Genomic DNA, 19110 nt, shown 5'->3' with positions numbered 1-19110 from the left:
TGGCTTAACTACTTCCTTTGACCTAAGGAGACAAAGCTGTTCAGTTCTAGAAACGTGACTGCTGTCTCCGGTCAGATCATTAACCTTCCTTGCCCAAACTTTACACCACACTGCCATTTGAACCTCAAATGCTAGTGTGGCCTGCATGGCCTTTCTCGTTGCTCCCCTGCCCCCAGGCTGCAGAGAGCAGGGAGCGAGAAGCTTCACCTCCAGCACAAGACCCTTGATTTATAATCACTACCTTTTCTCAAACCCAAGGATCCTGGCTCAGAGGACCACACGGTCCACTCTAGTCTCATCATTTGGTGCAAAAAAATTGACTCTTCCCAAGAAATGAAAGACTCAGTGTGACAGCTCTTAAATCGCACGGGAGCATGTCTTATTACAACGCATTTGCAGACAGGGCACTGTGTGGATGGACTTCTGTGACCACTGGCTGGGCCAGCAACAGAGAAGGCCACAGCTCCCCCTGACCTGCATCAACTCGCTTTTCTTCTGAAACACCACATCCTTACTTCTAGACAGTGAGAAATCTCCTGAAAATAAAAATGTCCTAAGTGGAATAAAAGTATCCAATTGCTCCTGATGAGCAAAGATTTCTTTTAAATTATTTTTTTAATCTTACAAAAGATGAGGGATAATATTTACACAGTTTACAGAAATTTCGTTTAAATAAACCAGTAGTAAACCAAATAACCAATCCTCTTTAATTGAAACATGATAAACATGATGGAAGTTATAACTTATTCTAATTATTTTAACCTCCAACACAGTAATTTGTAAACACGCCCCCAGTCGGCCACAGCACAGGTGTTCCACACAAACGGGTGGCCAGCACCTCGCAGACCTGCTGTTTCTCTTAAGCACCTGTGTGCAGATTTCTGACTAACCCATTATTAATTCAGGCCTCTCCCACATCCCAGGGAAAACACCCCTGAGACAAGAATGCAGGGCATGCATGTCCTAGGCCTGAAAACCTTCTCTCCTGCTGGTAGACATTCTGGGCCCATCAGACTCCCGGCTCCCTCTGGGCGGGGTTCCGTGTCTGTGTCATTCTTTCGACTCAGCCTTAGCAGCAGAGTGGCGACAGGGAAACGTCTGCGGAAAAGAACTGAACATAAGAGCGGGGTAAATCCTATTTCATTACGGTCGTCTCCCCATTCTGAGCAGCTTCTCGCCGCTTTAAATAAGGAAAGCCTGCACAGCAGGCTGTCCACGGCGTCCAGCGCCCCCTGCGCGTCCCTCTCAGCGACCTCTTCACCCCAATTGGCCCCCAAACTTCTGCCTGACCAGGCAGGGCCAGGTGAGCGCGGGGGGCCTGGCACTTTCACTTCGGGGGCCCCCCAGCGTGCACGTCCCCGCCCTGTAGCAATGGCCTCTGACTCAGTGAGTCACGACTTGCCAAACCCACACGGTCGAGGCACAGCTCTCGAAACGCCTTTACCGAAACAAATTGGGACAAAAAGGATAGTAAGCAAAATGTGGCTTTTAGAATATTAGATATCTACAAATCTCATAAGATTAATCACAATCGTTAAAATTAAAAACTTAGGAAGAGCTTTTCTGAGAACTGGAACAGCAGACTTGAAACAAAACCGCTGTAGTGGAGAATCCAGGCAAGTGGCTCATCTCCACTCGGACAGCGCGCGGGTCACAGTTAAAGAGACGCGGTCACAGCCAACAGACGCGCAGTCCCAGAATCCCCGAAGCCCCGGCGTGTCCCGCGCCCTCTTCCCCAACGATCAACCCTCCAGACTCTCCGAGGGGAGGGGTCGCGTCCACGCGGACTCGGCGCCGACCGTACTCACTCGCGGCCGAGCGGGTCCGCAGGCGCCCCTCGAGCGCGGACGCCGACCAGGAAGAGGAGAGCGCGCCGCTCGCCACGCCTCCGGGGGAGGGCCGCGGGCGCGCACCTGGCGCAGGTGAGGGGCGGGCCAGCGCCGGCCAGCGCGCGCGTTCGCAGGACCGAAACAGCCGGGTTCGGCAGCGGCGGGGATGACCCGGCTCGGCCCCCGCCCACGGCGGCTTCCAGAGCGCCCCACCTTTCAGAGCGGGGGCGACCCCGGCCAACGGCCACGCCGCGGGGCGGACGGTGGCGAGCGGGGGTTCCGCCCAGACACCGGGGGCGGGATGGGGTCTCGGGGACCCCGCCCCGGGCCGACCCGCTCGGCCACCACTGCGGGGCTCACGTGCGAGCCGCGCGGCCCCTAGTGCGGGGACGTCGACCTGAATCCCAGGAAAGCATGGCCGGGCCGGCCCCGCGCACTCCGCGGACCCCCTGGACCCGCCCCGGCCCCGTCGCTCCGGTGCCCGCCTGTAGCTCCCACCCCCACCCCCACGACCCCTACCCCCCTTCCCACGCCACACCCAGGGCTTCGGCCTGGGGCTGGCGCCCTACCCCGCCCTCAGGCGCTCACCTTGCGGAGCCACCTGAGCTGAGTCCGCCCCCCGCCCTCCGCCCTGCAGGTGATTTCCAGCTCCGCCGCCAACGTCCTCCCCCACAGCCCGCCTCCTGCCCTGCTGGTGACTCCCGGCCCCGCCCCCACAGCCCTTCTCCTCACAGCCCCACAGCCACGCTCGCCGGCCCTCCAGGAGGCTCTCGGCCCCGCCCCCACTGTCTCCCACTATGGCCCGCCCCCTGCCCTGCAGGTGACTCCCTGCCCTGCCCCTACAGCCCCCCTACCGCCTGCCTCCAGTCCTGCAGGTGACTCCCGGCCCCGCCCGCATTGCCCTCGGCCCGCCTCCCGCCCTGCAGGTAACTCCCGGCCCACCCAGCTCCCTGGCTCTCCAGGTGACTCCCGGCCCCACCTCCAGCCCACAGCGCTGGAACCGGACTGCGCAAGCGCGAGGATGGCACGCTCACCCTGGGAAGTACTGGGGCGGGACTGCGCAGGCGCGGGGGGCGGGATGTTCGCAGTGCGCATGCGCCGCGCCGGAAAAGTCCGGACGTGGTGAGTGGGTGCCTCTGTGCGCGGGAAGATGGCTGAGCAGGTGTCCAAGTCCGTGCTGTTTGTGTGTCTAGGTGAGATGGCGCTGACCTACTCCCTTCGGACCTTCCTGAGGGTGGAGTGGGCCCTGTACGCTCTGAGCGGCGCCCCTGGGCCAGGAACGGTGATGAGGAGGAGGCCGGGACGGGGGCCCCGAGGGGTAATGGGGCCTTCCCTGCGCGCCGCTGCCCTGCCGGCCCTCTCTGCAGACCGGGCCCCTTCCCGTGCTGGCTGCAGGTCGGGCCCCCTCACCTGTCGGCTCTGCAACCCGCCTCCCCTCACCTGAGCGCTCTGCAGGCCGCGTCCCCTCACCTGACCGCTCTGCAGGCCGCGTCCCCTCGCCTGACCGCTCTGCAGGCCGCGTCCCCTCGCCTGACCGCTCTGCAGGTCGGGCCCCCTCACCTGCCGGCTCTATAGGCCGCGTCCCCTCACCTGACCGCTCTGCAGGTCGGACCCCCTCACCTGCGGGCTCTGCAGGCCGCGTCCCCTCACTTGACCGCTCTGCAGGCTGGTCCCCCTCACCTGCGGGCTCTGCAGGCTGGTCCCCCTCACCTGCAGGCTCTGCAGGCTGGTCCCCCTCACCTGCCTGGCCCACTCTCCAGGCTGGGTGCCTTCACTTGCTGCAGCCCGGCGTCAAGCCAGGGCCCTTTCCACTGCACCTGCCTAGCATGCAGGCTACCTTCTTCCGGTAGACCAGAAGCTGCGGGACCGATGTGCTCTCTTAGGGACCCTTGCTGCCCTGAGCCCCCTGACAGCACTGGTTTGCTGGCTGGTTTCCTTTCATGCTTACAGATGGATGTGAGCTAAAGGCAGATGGAGTTTCAGGTTTTTAAAGTCAAGGGTCTCAGATTTCTTGGTTGTAAAAACCCCACCGGGGAGACCCTGATTCTTCAGGTCTCTAATCAGCCTTGGGGCGGAGTTCCAATTTCTCTGCGTGAAAATGAAGGTATTATTTATTCTTAGTCCTTCAGATACCTTCCTGCTCAGAATTATTTTCGTTCTTAGAGTTTCAACAGTTAGCTTCCTTCACTCAAAACAGAATTCATTTTCCCTTCGGTTTTCAGGGTTCTTTCTTTGGGATAGGACACAGGGTCGAATTCCTTGACTCTTCCACCCTATCTCTTTGATTCCCAAGAGAGGAAGGCCCAAATCGTCAGTCTCGGGTTGCTTAGGATCTTCTGATGAGTCTGCGTTTCCTATGGAATCAAGTTGCACTCCTTTTTAGGGTGCTGCCTTCACCTTCAAGGAGAGGATTGCCTCCATCACCTTCTCCCACCCCCACCTTCCTGTCACTGCCGTCCCAACTCAGCTGTCCCCAGCACTTCAGACGCTCAGTGCGCCTCGGGTGGCTTGCTCCGGGGCCCACTTTGCCTTTTGCCAGGAAAGCCTGTCTATAAGGTCAGACCCAGACCACCGCTTTTCACTTTTTCCAGATGCTCCAGGTGGAGGTAGTTGTTCTGTGGTCTTTTGTAGACACCTTTCATTACACGAATTTTATCGTAATTACTTGATATCCTCTTGAGGTCACAGCTAGATTTAGCCACCTTGAGGGCAATGACTGGCTCATTTTTCTTTGCATCTCCAGCTTTGTGACAATATATGATGCTCACTAGACATTTGCAGAGTTGAATTTCTATGAGGGGAAAAGTGAAAGCCACCTGTTTCACGTGGAGTGTGGGCATCCTTTGTTTTTTAAGTTCCCCATTGAAGGCTGACTGATGGAATCCACAGGTTATTAAAGAGTGGTTCATTCTGGCTGGGCATCTAGTAGGTTCCAGGGCTGCTGTATTTGCCCTGGTATCGTTGATCATGCTAATGTGATGTGCCGTGGTGGCTGTTAGCAGGAGCTGGATGCTTGCCTATGTTTATCTTCGATACAGTTTTTTAGCAACTACTGTATTACCGAGTGCTGTTCTGAGTGCGGAGGACATAGGATTGAGCAGAGTAGAAGCCTCCATCCCTGGAGCTCGCAGTCCGTCGTCGGCAGACTGACTGACTGTTCAGTTGCCTGGTCAGCTGGTATTGTGTTGAGAACAGGCAGCGGGCAGTGGGAGTGCAGTGCGGTTTTAAGTGGGGGTCAGGGAAGGCCTCACCAGGAGGTGACGTCCCAGCAGACTTGAAAGAGGGCAGAAAGCAAGCCTAGGGTATTTTCGAAAAGCGTCCTGGGCTTTTCCAAAGAGGAAGTGGGGAGAGGTCTGGGAGGGAGGGTGCTGGCCTGGTTCTGGAAACAGCTGGTAGCCTCTGCCTCTCACCGTGCTGAGGGCTGGAAGGTAGCTTGAGCAACTGTCTTCTCAGTGCTCCCCTGGGTGCAGCACTAGTACCGCTCTCCACGCAGAGAGGAGAGGACTGTCCCCTTTGTGCACGCGACTCTGGGCAGGGGTCCGCAGCTATTTCTCTAAAGAGCCAGTCAGCATTTGGGCCTTGCAGGCCACCCCAGAGGCGCAGTGGGGAGCCACAATGGACAGACGTGAACGGTTACGCTAGGCTGTGTTCCAGCAGGCTCTGTTCGTGAACACTGCGACATGAATTTCATATGGTATTTTCGCTCACAAGGTGTTATTCTACTTTTTTGAGTTAATTTCAACTATTTAGAAATGTGAAAGTTACTCTTAGCTCTGTGGTCTGTGCACATGGGTGGTGGGCCACGAGCCCTAGTTTGGGCCCGCAGAGGAGGGTCTGGCGAGGCTGTGCGGACGCAGGCTTGCTCTGGAGGGCAGAAGCCGTCAGAGGATTTTGAGCAGAGGTGGGACGTTTGAGTGCTGAGCTGTCCTGTGAGATGGGATTGCGGGGGGCGAGGGCGCAGGAGGTGGCTGATGTGCAGAGAGCCGCGCATGTGGGGCCAGAGCATCGTGGTGGAGGCCGCAAAGTGGTCACGCTCTGAGGAGGTAGAGGGGTGGCCACCTGGCATCTCACAGGGCCGCCTATCCACATGACAGGAGGAGCGGTATGTTTTTGAAATGTAAAAATGTTATTCCTTTGGGGCGTCTGTTTGGCTCCTTTTCGGCCTGAAGTGTAAAGGGCTGTCAGATGTTTTCCGTAGGTGAGGCTGATGGCGGAAAGGAACTGAACTCCTTGTTTTGGCAAGCGTGTTCAAAGCCCCTTATGTTTTTGTGAGATAGAGGTGGCTGGAGAACAGCGGTTATCACCACAGCCTGAGCACGCAGCGGGGACGCGTTGTGGCGTCAGATTGCCTTTCCTGCAGTCGGTCCGGTTTTGCTGAGCGCCCCGTGCCCACGTCCCAACCTTGGAGGGTTTCCTGTGCGCTTTTCGTGACTCTGTCCTTGAAATGCAGGTCTTGAGGAAGAGTGTATGTTATGTTGCCTAATTTGGAAGAAACAAACTTGAGACTTCACACGTTGAAACTTTTTTCTAAAAGAATCTGAAGATCACATTTTAAATTTTTAGAATTTCCCCTGGGGGAGCTGGATGCTGTGATTTACTGATATGCTCCATTTTTAGTAAATTAATTTGGTGATGTCAGCTTTTGAAATGAAGAGGGCAAGTTATAAGGAGGCAGGACTTCTTGTCTGTTGATCGTACATGAGGTGTGACTTTACTCCTGATCTTTGCAGTTGTACACCTTTTTCCATCCACACTCTTTATACACACAACTTCTTGCTGTAAATATAACTATCTGGGAAAAAAGTAAGTGTGGATGAATATGCCTTTAAGGCAGTAAATAGTCTCATTGTTTGTCTTGTGGGAAACTGAGCTCCTGTTTTACAGTTAGTGATAATTGTTTGTAAAGGGCAAGACCACTCTTTTTATTGCATCTTTAGGTGCTGAGACATTAGGCACCTGTTATTCTAGAGTTCCAAAATAGTAACAATTGTCTTGATTTGGAGAAGAGTGATTGCTGTTGAAAGTATTCTTGGGGTGTTTGGTGACATGTAAACCACTGACATCACAGGAGGCCTTTCAGTAATTAAAGCAGTGGGGATGATGATGCCTGTTTTAAAAACTAAGCGAAAATCTAGTGTTGAAAGGAAACAGTTCAGAACACAGATTAGCGTGTGGAGGGCGTTCAGGGTTAGCTCCTGTCTTCCTCCCTTTTGGGGCTGAGAGACTTGTCACCACTGTGGAAAGCACAGTCTGTGTGGACAGAAAGCACTTGGTAAGCACGTTATGAGACCTCAGAGGGACGCAGACACTGAAGGACATGGTGTCGGAGCTGGCAGGAGCCAGCTGGGCTTCGGCGCTGTGCGGAGCCCCTGGTGCTGCGGGTTCCTCGTGAAGCGGAAGATCCCGGGGCTGGTGGAGAGGCAGGGCTGCCGTCGTGCGCTGCTCCCGCCCTGCATGTCCCTTGGCCTCCTGACTCGGGTCCTGTCTTCCCTTCCTAGTTCCTCGGGGCTCCTGGAGTCAGGCCTCCACCGTCATCTCCCGCTGACCCTGTGCTTGTGCTCCTCTCCTGTGGGAGGCCGTGTCTGACACAGCTTTGTCTCTTCAGGCCCGGGCCCCGTGCTTGGCTTGTAGGGAGTAGGCACACCAAACATGTTTGTTGAAGAAATTTCGTTACTCCCGTCCCCAAAACCTTCAGTTTCTCCCTACTGTGGAGATACCAGCTGCAAATCTTGGCAGAGGTCAGAGGTCGTGTCCCAGGCCCATCAGTGCACCTTCACTCCTCTGTGCCATGCATTCACACAGTACCCGACTTAAATGCCTTTTCCCTGCCTCTGCCCATCAAGGCTCTCTTCATCCTCTACAGGTCAGCTCTGATCTTCTTACCTTTTTTCTGAAAAGAAATTTCCTTGTTTATGCTTTTTAGGGTTTTCCTTCCCCGGTGCTCCTATAGTGTATTGCTTATCTATCAGCATTTATTTTCTTGTTTTCCTTATAGCTAACTCTGTATCTCCCATAAATACATTGTTTGGCACATGGTAGAAATATTTTGAAAGAAGATTTTATGTGCCCCCCCCCCACCCGGTGTAGTAAGGCACTTGGCCCCACCTAATGAAAAGTCTGCCCCTTGTGTAGCTCCTGGGAGGTAAACTCCAACCCCTAGGGAAGCCCTAAGATTGACAGGAGTACCTCTTATTCAGGGAGGAAGTGACTCAGAGTGGGGCTGGAGGCTAGCTCCTTGATCAGCCATGCCCATAGGTGGAGCCCCAGTCAGGCCTCAGCACTGGAGCTCTGGCCAGAGTCCTGGGTTGGCATTACTTTGAGTGTTGTCACACGTGGGTGACAGGGTGACACGTCCCTGAGCACCAGAAAGCTTCTTGTTTGGAAGTCTTCCAGAATCTGCCCTCTGCGCTCCAACTTTGGCTGGTTCCGCTTTGTATCTTTTTGTTATAATAAATCTATAGTCATAAGTGTAGTATTTCCTGAGTTCTGAGTCCTTCTAGAGAATTATTGAGCCTGTGGGGACTCCCGAATTTGCACCAGCTGGTCTGAAATGAGGGTGGCCCTGGGCATCGCAGGCCTTGACACTGGCGTTGGGAGTCGTGGGCAGACTTGGTGGCCTGGAGGATGTCCCCTAACTCAGCTGCCACTCCTGGGTCCACAGTGCTCCAGCAGGAACTTTGCACAGATTGCGCAGTAAGAGTTGGTGTTGAACTACTGTTATGCCTAAATCCATTTTTTGTGTATTTTACGAAACCATTTTCATCCTTATTATTTGCAATATATTTGAAAATACAAATTTTATCTCTGTTTTGTTTCATTTTAAAACAGGCTGGTTACCACCCACTTCATTGATTTCGGGACTCACTTTTGGGTCATTGATAGCAACCTGAAAACCAGTGGTTGTGATTATAATTGTTTTCCTGATGTCTTTGTTGTTTGTACTTGAGTTCTTGGACAGTTGGTGCCCAGTCCTTGAACCGGGGTGGCCAGCTGTTCTCCACAGGTCCTCCCATGCTGGTGGGACAGTGCCGTGAAGAAGAGATTTGCTTCCCTTAGGGAAGTGCTGTCCTTGTCAGGTGAGAGCAGTGGCTCACAGACGAGGTCGCTCACTTTCTGCTGCCCCCTCTTTTTAAGGTAACATCTGCCGATCACCCATTGCAGAAGCAGTTTTCAGAAAACTTGTAACCGATCAGAACATCTCAGATAACGTAAGTACCGTTCACTCTCCTCAAGAGGCCAACCTGAATGCCTTTGGGGCGGGAAATTGTGAAAAAAAGTCTTTTTTTCTCCTGCAGTGGAGGATAGACAGTGCAGCGACATCCACGTATGAAATAGGAAACCCGCCCGATTACCGAGGGCAGAGTTGCATGAAGAGGCACGGTATCCCCATGAGTCACACTGCCCGCCAGGTACCGTACGTTGCCTTGAAGGTGTCTCTGTGTGTTCTGTGTTGCAGTGGGTCATTGACAGCGGCGCTGTTTCTGACTGGAACGTGGGCCGGGCACCAGATCCCAGAGCTGTGAGCTGCCTAAGAAATCATGGCATTAACACAGCCCATAAAGCAAGACAGGTAGAGGAGATCTTGTTCTATTTCTAATGCATAGAGCCCGGTAACTGGAGGAGTTGGGAGAAGTTCAACCAGACCTGCGTATTGATGAGTGTGTTCATGCAGGGTCAGCTTAAGTCGCCACAGTGCACCCATCGTGTTCCCTTCTGGTTCCACAGTTCTGAAGGACTGCCCTGATCTTGGAGTTTACATATTAAAGTGCAGCTGTAATTATGGAATTGATAACAGAGAGAGGCCTGGCTGGGAGCCAGAAGACTGAGTTGTAGTCTCTTTTTTCTTTCTCTTTTTTTTGAGGAGGATTAGCCCTGAGCTAACTACTGCCAATCCTCCTCTTTTTGCTGAGGAAGAGTGGCCCTGAGCTAACATGCATGTCCATCTTCCTCTGCTTTATATGTGGGACCCCTACCACAGCATGGCTTTTGCCAAGCGGTGCCATGTCCACACCCAGGATTCAAACCGGCGAACCCGAGGCCGCCAAGAAGCGGAACGTGTGCACTTAACCGCTGTGCCACTGGGCCGGCCCCTCTTTTTTTCCTATCTGTGATTTTTAAACATTTAAGCCATAGACACTAGTCTGCTGACATTACAAGTTTATTGTTAGAATAAAGTTCTATAACATATACAAAAGCATATTTTCCACTGTGAAGCGCCTTAGAAGCACAGGGTAATACACTATTGTGGAGTGTAGCTGTCCTTCGGGGCTGAGGTTCTGGAGCACTGCCCACTAGGACTTTCGGTGGTGAGGAAGGTGTCTGTCAAGCGTGGAAACCACTAACTGCATGTAGCTGTCACACATGTGACATATGGCCAGTGTGACAAAGGGACTGAATTTTAAATTTCAACTAAATAGCCACCTGGAACTCGTGGGCACCTAACTGGACTGCAGGATCCTAGACTTGTGTGTGAACACCGGGGGAGAGTGAGGTGGTCACTGCAGCGTTCTTAGGCAGTGAGAGGGAGGCACCTCACGAGGAGCATTCTGCAGCTGCGTGTTCTGGAACCGTCCATAACCACAGGGACCAGCTTCTAAAGAAATCAACTTCATTTTTGTTACAAAATGCCTCATATATTGTTCTGCAGCAACAGTTACTTTCATCAATACGATTATTTTATCGAGATTCACTTGGATTTTTAAAAATCTGGCTGAAATCTTCTAACTTCCTTTTGTATCCAGCCTAACAAGACATACAGGCTGTGTCGGCCAAGCCTGGCCCCAGACTGGCCCAGAGGACAACAGGCCTGTCCAGAGCTCAGCTTGAGGCCTTTGAAAGAAGTAGCCTGATGTTCTGAAAATGAGTTGTCATATATATTGCACATTTATAAGTATGGATGGCAGTGTGAGCACTGTAATTTAGTCCTGCTTGTGCTAAATCTTAGAGCTTTTCACTTTGCTGTGCCCCACAGCACTGTAGTTTTAATTGTGATCTTCCTTGCCTCATGAGGGAAGGGAGTGTTGGTAAACCATTTTGCAGATCAAGAACTGAGTTGTGGAGACAGTACATGGCATGTTGGAGGCTGCGCAGCTCCCATGAGGCAGAACTGGGCTTTGTTCAGGTTGGTTGGTTTTAATAACAACATGCAGAGGTGAGAGCCACAGAATCCACAGACCACGTTGCCATAGTAGCACTTTGAGTACAGTAATGATGTCTCAGAAATTAGCAATACACACATTATTTTTGGTGTAGATAAATTTACTCAGATCTGTGAACTTATAATTTCTGGCTATGTCAGTTGACTCTGCATGTTAACAGTTTAGTATTTAAATTCACTGCTTTAAGGACTTGACCCTTTCTTAAGTGGAATTTTCATTAGACAGAAGATTAAACACTTTTTATATCATTTGTCCATTATGATCTCTTCAGGGTTTTGCATAGCTGCCAATTCTACCTTCTGTCTTTTAATGAATGTATTTATTTTGAGTAGTCCTTCAGAATTATGAGCAATCATACTTTCCTATTTTCTATTTTTAAGACATTATTTTTCGTACACTAAGTATATAATGAAAGTGGGTACAAATGAAGTATTTTAAATGCACTTGCCTTAATAAAACCAAAGCTAAAAACTTATTATTTAAGAACACTTCTAATTACCAGTTTTAGAAGTAGTGTTTCCATATAATCTGTTTTTAGCCTTTTTTCTCCTGTTGCTTTGAGAAAATTTTCTCAACAATGATTGTTTTTTAAAAGTGCTGGTAAGACGTGTTTTATAAATCAGTGTCATATCAGATCTTTGTTTTTCTTGCATCTTGCTGATGTTACAGGTTTTCTCTCTAGTAATTGTCAGTTTGTGTAAGAACTATTCTGTTTGTTAAAATTTAAGTTTTCCCAGTACTTTCAGCCTTGGTCTAGTAAATCAAATGCCTTCAGGGCACTTTTCTCCTTTTAATGCACGCAGTCAGTCCTCGTGTTGGAACTCACCTCGGTTAGTTGTCTGGAGACAGTTACTGCGTTACAGGCTCCTTCCTCTTCTCGGTGCCGTTTCCTTGATGCCTGCAAGGTGTCAGTGCGCCAGCACAGCGAGCACCGCCCTGTCCCCCGAGGTGCCCCGGAAGTGCACTTTGCTTTCTCAGCTTCACGCAGTGGGATCCAGTAGGACGCACCCTGCTCTCAGCTCTGTTCCTTTTTGAGGTTCCCACACTGGTGCTTGTAGCAAAGGCTCACTTGTTTTTGTTGCTGGATTCAGAATCGTCTTACAGTTAGAGTTTATGTGAGTATTGACTCTTGACAGACACAGGGTTGTGCCTAGGTCAGGGCGGAGTGCTGCGCTGAGTGCCTGTGTGCGGCTCTAATGGAAACACACCAGCATCACACACAGCGTGTCAGGGTTGTATACACACCCCGCATCACACACAGCGTGTCAGGGTTGCATACACACCCAGCATCACACACAGCGTGTCGGTTGCCTACACACCCAGCATCACACACAGCGTGTCAGGGTTGCATACACACCCCGCATCACACACAGCGTGTCAGGGTTGCATACACACCCCGCATCACACACAGCGTGTCAGGGTTGCATACACACCCAGCATCACACACAGCGTGTCGGTTGCATACATACCCCGCATCACACACAGCGTGTCAGGGTTGCATACACACCCCGCATCACACACAGCGTGTCAGGGTTACATACACACCCAGCATCACACACAGCGTGTCGGTTGCATACATACCCCGCATCACACACAGTGTGTCAGGGTTGCATACACACCCAGCATCACACACAACATGTCAGGGTTGGGTCCACACCGACATCGCACACAGCGTGTCAAGGTTGGGTCCACACCCACATTGCACGTGGCATGTCAGGGTTGCATACACACCAGCGTCACACACAGCGTGTCAGGGTTGGGTCCACACCCGCATCGCGCACATGTCACGGTGGTGCAGCCTCCTAACACACATTGGGCAGTGTTCCCTCCCTTTGTTCTCTTAAGTTTGTCAGCTGTGATCACGCTCCTGCGCAGCTCGTGGAAGGCTCTTCTCGTCCCTGTTTCTGGAGCTGCCGCGTCTCCTGTTCCCTCGGGTCTTCGGCACTGAATCCTCAGTACTGTGTCTGGTGGGCCTGCGTCTCCCTGGAGTATGTGCTTTGATGGTTTTCCTCAGTTTGGGAAATTCTGGGCTCTTATTTTTTTATGCTTTCCTTCTCATTCTCTCTTCTGAGATTCACTGTAAATGTAGTTTGGACATAAATTCCTTAAGCTCTTTTCTCCATTTCCCATCACTTTACTCTGGTTCGTCATCTGATCTTCTGCTGACCCGTTTTTGATGTGCTGATCTTTCTGCTGTTTCCAAACAGCCCATAACCTCTATTCATTGAATATTTAATGTCATTTTATTTACCTAATTCTTTAAGTTTTGGGCTTTTTTTATAGATTTAAGTTCTCGGTTTCTGATGAAATTCTACATCTCGCCCTATATTTTCTTGAGCATACTGATCACGACTATTTTTAATAAAGTCTGGGAACTGATCTCTGGATCCCATGTGGCCTGGCCTATGCTAGCCGGCCCTTGGTGGCCTCCCAGGAACCCCTCCCGAGAGCCTGAGGCTCCCAGCCTGGCAGCTCCGAAGTGGAAGTGCTGCTTCTCCCTCTGAGCTCACTGCAGCCTTCCCTTGGTACCCAGCTTCTGGCCCTGGGTGCTCTAGACCTGGGCAGACGCTCTGGGAAGAGCACTGGGGGGCAGTCTCGCTTCTTTCTGGGTCTGCACTCTTCCAGGTCTGGCCATCTGGCCAGCACTTGGCCCCATTTCTCTTGAGCCCCCGAGGTTGCTCCCTGGTCCTTTCAGCAGGGTCCCTCTTCCCAGCTTCTCCGCATCTGGGGAAGGTCTCTTGGACGCAGCGCTGTGGACCCTAGAGTCTGCATTGCTCCTATGGGGCTGTCCCGTGCGCCGTAGGATGTTGGGCAGCCCCCGGTCTCTGCCTGCCGGATGCCGGAGCGCCTGTCTTCTCCCCCATCATGACAGTCGCAGAGGGCTCTGGACCTTGTACCTGCCCCTCCTGTAAGAGTCCACAGTTCCCACAGGGGCCCTGGGACCCCTTGGGTCCATGAGGTCGAAACTGCATGAGTACAGGGCCCATTCAGTGTCACACAGCCCATGGGCTTGCACAGATTGAAGGTTTGTTGGTGGGTTTTTGTGTTTTATGTTGCAAGTCATAACCCTCGAGAAACTCTGCTTGCCAAGCTTTGGTGCAGCATCAGAACGTCCACGTACACACGATGGCCGTAAAACGCCTCTTTCAAACTGCTGTCTGTGTGTGGGGCAAGTTCAGACCACGTGTCCCAGAGATGGGGCAGCAGCACATGCAGCCGCTGTCCTCTGGCAGCAGAGATTAAGGCAGCGCGCTGTCCTCCCTGGATTTGAGTTTGGAAAATATAGCTGTTTTTCATTTTAAAAATGTTATAATAACAGATAATGAATTTTTATTATTTTTAAGTGAATAGTAGATGTTTTAAAAATTCACTTTGAATAGCTGTGATCAATATTGGTAGACATAACTCATGTAAACGAGTAGTTTGGAGGGAGGGCCTAAATAATTTTTAAGAGTTAAAAATTTCTATGACCAGGAAGCTTGAGCCCCTCGTTTGGGGCGGTGCCTGGTGCCTGGTGCGAGCAGTGCCACGAGGAGAGGAGGTGGGACGCTGGTTGCCCCTTCTGTGCGAGTGGGCTCCTCGGGCCTGCCTGTCTGTGTGGAGCTCACTGGCACCCGGCCAGGTGTGGTGGACGGCAGCAGAGGCGAGGGCCTGGGGGGCTGTGCTGACCTCCCTGCCTGTGCGCTGCCCGGTGGGGGTGCTGCCCTCTGCACGCCACGCTGTCTCTGGAGCACATGGATAACTCCATGGAGCTGTTAGGTTTTTGTGAGCTTTTTCTGGTTTCTGGCAGTGAGGTTGGTACTTCATTTATGGCTTCAGGCAGAAATCCTGTCCTGTGCCTTCTCATGAGCCTTACAGAGCTTTCTTCCTGCTCACTTGCTCTATATCTCAGCATTGCATGTGGTTTGTGGATGGTGTCAGTCACTGAGTCTTTCCTAAGATCCACAATTGCAGTCCTTCTGAACTGAAAACCAGCGTTCAATATTTAAGCCCAGGACACTTGTCCTACAGCTAATCATAGTGTTTGTCCTAATAGGGAAATAAGCTAGGACCTTGGATGTTAACAAAATTTAGTGCTCACTACCTTATTAGCATGTGACACTGAGAACGCACGTGCACACGAAGAGCCAAAATTTATCGTTTTCCATAGAATAATGAGTATTGTTCCTTTGCTGCACTGATTGTGATAAGAGACTGTCACACTCTTAGCCAGGTTTTCAGTATTTTCTCCGTAATTTGGCTGTGGTGGTATTTCAGAGGATTCCAGTGAGGGAGGTGGTCCCTGGAATCACGTCTCAGCACTGTTTCCACCTTCATTCTGCAGATGCAGAATAGTCAAAACTCACAAGATGATGTTCTCATTTATGTTTTTGTGGGCTTACATTTATAAATTATGGTGCCAGAAGCCATGATGAGATTCCCGGTAGACTCAGACACCGCGTGGCCCTCGCCCCTGTGCCGTGTTCCAGTGATGGATGTTCAGTCAGCAGAGAAGAGCTGCAGGCTCAGTTCCCATGTGTCTCCCTCCTGGTGGGTCCTCCTGACCACCCTCCCTAGGATGTCATCTTCCTCCGTCCCCACACTGCATGGCCTCTGCCTCCTTTTCCTCTAAGGCATCATCGCCTCCCAGGTGGGGGCCCCGAGTGTGAGTGTCTGTCTCCGTCTGGCGTGTGGCTGGGGCCTGGGGTGTTGAGCACTTGTAAAGTGAAGAGGGAGCACCTGTGTGATGTAGGCTGCTGACTGAATTCTACCTTGTTGCTCAGAAATTGAGGATGAAGGGTAACTTCCTGTCTCCATATTATGCTGCTTATGATTACTCCAGGGAACTTTATGATGTAAAATTTTTTTGCAATACAATTTTAGGAAATGGGTTGACTCTGAAGCACCCTAAGTTATTTAACTGAATTATGGGTGACGGATTCAAATACAGGGTTTTTCTTTAGTGCTGCTGTGGGCCCCTGGGCTTGGTGGAGAAGGTTGAACTCTGCTGACTCTCCTTTACCCCTAGGTCACCAAGGAAGACTTCGCCACCTTTGACTACATCCTGTGCATGGATGAGAGCAATCTGAGGTAACCACGCTTTTCAGGGGCAGCTCTGCTCAAGGCCAGGTCGTTTGTTGTCCAGTGGCTTTTGTATTATCGTAGAGTTTCCATGGCTAATGGTGGCCACAATACACAGAAAATGTAGAATAGGGGGAAGCCAGGGGGTAATGTGGAATCGCCCCGCGGGTGTGTCTACAGAGAGACCCTGAGGTCAGGGTCTGCGGTGCAAGCAGCTGACCGTATGTCATCACAGGGGGTGATTTTGCTGCTGCTGTAGCAACGCGTGGTCGTGTGGTGTTTGTTTCCCCTCATAGTCCCCTGTTACTGCTGCCCCCCCAAAAGTAAGACTGGCAAAAAAGAGGAGTGTTTCCTTTACTTAAGTTGTTGATTGCCTTAATTGATTTAAAAAGCAAAAACTGACAGACTAGGCTATTAGGTATAAATGGCTTCGCGGGATGTTGTGCGTTCCGTGCTCTGCATGCGAAGCACTTGATCTGTGGGTTTGCGGTCGCCCATCTCCTCAAAAGGGAACCTTAGGCAGAGAGCTGCAGGTCCTTGCCCGAGTTCGCAGTTAGTGGATGAGTACGGGATGTCCACCTGGGCTCTGAACCGGCCTCCTGCCACACGCCCCACGTCAGCCGCACTCACCACTGTCCCGTTGCCTCCCCTGTGCATCGACCCCGGGGATGTGTTGTATTTGGGCAACGAGGAACGTGGTGGCGTTTCTTCAGCCGTGAGCCTGGCCCCCGAAGGGTGAGGAGCAGATCGTCATGCTGCCGCCCTCACGAAGGGGACAGCCTGGAGTGGGCGACCGCATGACCATAAGGTTAGCCCTGACGAGGACGCGACGTGTGCAGTGTGGCCGCGCCAGAAGTAAGTGGGCACAGTGGTGAGCACACTGCATTTCACAAACGCAGATGCAGACCAGGGTGTGAAGACACCGGGTTGTGAGGCCGGGGCCCCCTGCTGCCTGCCACACCCTGGGTTTACGATTTAACCTGCCGGCAGCCCAGGTCACCATGCCCGGCACAGACTCAGTCCCCCGCCAGCACAGAGAGGGCCAGACGCACCTGGGCACCACAGGATGCACTGCCTCCCCCTTGCTGACCCGTAGGCGCCTGCGGGACCTTGGTGGGGAGCCCCGGCATTACCTTGGGGGGCGGGCGGACAGCCTCGCTGCACGGAGCTTCCCACTGATCGGGAGCCTCACTAGCACACACTTCCTCTTCTGTCTTCACTTGTCCGTTTTTCTGTCCCGTCTTTCTCATTCACTGGGTAGCGCCCAGAGTCCCAGCCACACCAGCAGGAGCCACGGGTGCCTGTTCCCCCGGAGGCGCCTGGCTCGGTGCGTGGGCTGCAGTGTCAAGCCCCGCCTGGTCCCTCTGCTCCGGCCACGGCTCCCAGCTGTCCCTCGTGTTTTCTTTCCTTTTTGTTTCTATGCCTCCTTCATGCCTTTTCTTTCTCTTCCTCATTTCATTGAGAAGTGTCCCATGCGTTGTCCTTCATGGCTCAGCCCCGGCCACTTCTTTAGGGATGTGCCAAGTGGCTCTGTAGCCTCGCCGGCTGCTCCCGGAGGCCCCGGTCCTGCCTCACCCGGGAGCTCTGCAGAGGGGTGGTCCAGGCAGACGGGCAGGAGGATGGGCAGGCAGGGGCACACAGTGTGGCTGCTCCTGGAGGTTCCGTGTCAGGATGCGGTCGATGGCCTAAGCCTCCACTCGCATGGCTGTTTTGAGTTCCATCTGTTGCCTTTGTTTAATCTCTGGAACAGGATCTTTTTCATTTGATTGTCTCGACACGCATTTCACAGGAGAATGCATAAGTATTGTCTGACTTAGGACACATGTTTTGTGTAAAAAAGTTTGAGTTTGTGAGAACGTGCTCCTGTTTGCACTCTCTTGCCCAGGAGACCTTGGCGTGTACTGCGTGGGGGCTACGCATGTCTGCAAGGTTGGATGTCCTTTTAAATCAGGTCACTTTTGCTGGATTTTGATACGGATATTTCATAAAACCCTAGCAGATGTCCGTATTTAACTTGAGACCATAGATCTGAAAACTAAGTTCATGTTTCAATTTTACAGAGATTTAAATAGAAAAAGTAATCAAGTTAAAAACTGCAAAGCTAAAATCGAACTACTTGGGAGCTATGATCCACAGAAACAATTAATTATTGAAGATCCCTATTATGTAAGTACGGTGCTCCGTCCATCCCAGCATGCGTGCGGGCGGGGGTGCGCAGAGCAGCCTGTTAGAGGCCCTGCCAGGGGCAGCGTGGGGCTCCCCCACGGGTTTCGTTGACCTTTCTTTCTCTGTCCTCTCAGGGGAACGACTCCGACTTCGAGACCGTCTACCAGCAGTGCATGAGGTGCTGCAGGGCCTTCCTGGAGAAGGCGCACTGAGCACGCCACCCTTCCTGGTCGCGGGTCAGAGTGCACTGCCGCCCGCAGCTCCAGGCCACAGCTGTGTCTTCAGTCAACTCACTGTTTATCTTAAAATGTAATTGTAGATGGAAATCAGTTGTTGTTTGTCATAAGAACAATAAAAGTTTTGACCCAGACAGTTTATGGGGTACGTTAAGTGTCGTTAGACTAGCTGAACCTCCCACTTTGCCCAGTTACAAAATAGTAGGACAACAGAATAGAGCACAACAAGGTAAAACCATCGCTTTGAGGCCCAGGTCAGGATCTGAGCCAGGGGTGTCTGGCACCTCCCCTTCCCTGTGCAGACCGCATCCGTGCTCCGGCCTTGCTCCAGGCCTCCCCCAGGGACAGCCCTGACGAGCTCTGAGTGACACTTGTGTAGAAGGAGAGGAAAGGGGAGGATGTTTGCAGTGACTCTGCAGTGCCCCCTCTGTTTTGTGTGTCTAGTTAGTTTTGTAAGGAAATCAGTTTATTTGCTCCCATTTATCCTCTGCCTCTGGAAGTTTTATCCTATCCGGGAAGGACACTGTGTGCTGGTTTACCTTGTGGTCACTTTGTGGAGCGTCTGCTTTATATGCATCGATGACTCAAATGTCAAGTACAGATTAGCTTAGGTGGGAAAAAATAAAAAGTTGGAAAAAGTTCTGTTATGTTGGAATCTTA

General features: G+C 52.1%; 2 protein-coding genes across 23 annotated transcripts in view; one reads left to right on the top strand and one right to left on the bottom strand.

Moving 5' to 3' along the window:
• SH3YL1 (SH3 and SYLF domain containing 1) overlaps positions 1-2317 on the bottom strand; it is a 48405-nt gene extending 46088 nt beyond the window's left edge. Inside the window, exons 1-2 of one of the 20 annotated variants that reach the window (XM_070571877.1) lie at positions 1809-2307; positions 978-1098 (exon numbers count right to left, since the gene is read on the bottom strand). In XM_070571877.1, the coding sequence (XP_070427978.1) occupies positions 978-999 (22 nt within the window). In that variant the 5' untranslated portion in view covers positions 1000-1098; positions 1809-2307. Of the gene's footprint in view, positions 1-890; positions 1112-1402; positions 1750-1808 lie in introns of those variants that run through there. The other 19 variants (XM_070571883.1, XM_070571871.1, XM_070571878.1 and 16 more) reach the window with 19 other exon arrangements.
• Positions 2318-2863: 546 nt separating this feature from the next.
• ACP1 (acid phosphatase 1) lies at positions 2864-18586 on the top strand. Of its 3 annotated transcripts, none has more exons than XR_011525854.1 (6): positions 2864-3022; positions 8964-9037; positions 9125-9399; positions 15996-16057; positions 18109-18214; positions 18349-18586. XR_011525854.1 is itself a non-coding variant. In XM_008532089.2 (6 exons), the coding sequence occupies exons 1-6, from the start codon at positions 2980-2982 to the stop codon at positions 18424-18426; spliced, it is 477 nt and encodes a 158-aa protein (XP_008530311.1). In that variant the 5' UTR covers positions 2865-2979; the 3' UTR covers positions 18427-18586. The 3 variants fall into 3 exon arrangements, 2 of the variants coding, with proteins under 2 accessions (XP_008530311.1, XP_008530302.1); XM_008532089.2 differs by having other exon boundaries at positions 2865-3022; positions 9286-9399; XM_008532080.2 differs by having other exon boundaries at positions 2865-3022; positions 9125-9238.
• The last annotated feature ends 524 nt before the right edge of the window (positions 18587-19110 follow it).

Source organism: Equus przewalskii, chromosome 14 (genome assembly GCF_037783145.1).
Source record: "Equus przewalskii isolate Varuska chromosome 14, EquPr2, whole genome shotgun sequence".
Lineage (NCBI taxonomy): Eukaryota > Metazoa > Chordata > Mammalia > Perissodactyla > Equidae > Equus > Equus przewalskii.
Note: the sequence above shows the minus strand (reverse complement) of the source record. Positions and strands in the feature narration are given on the sequence as shown.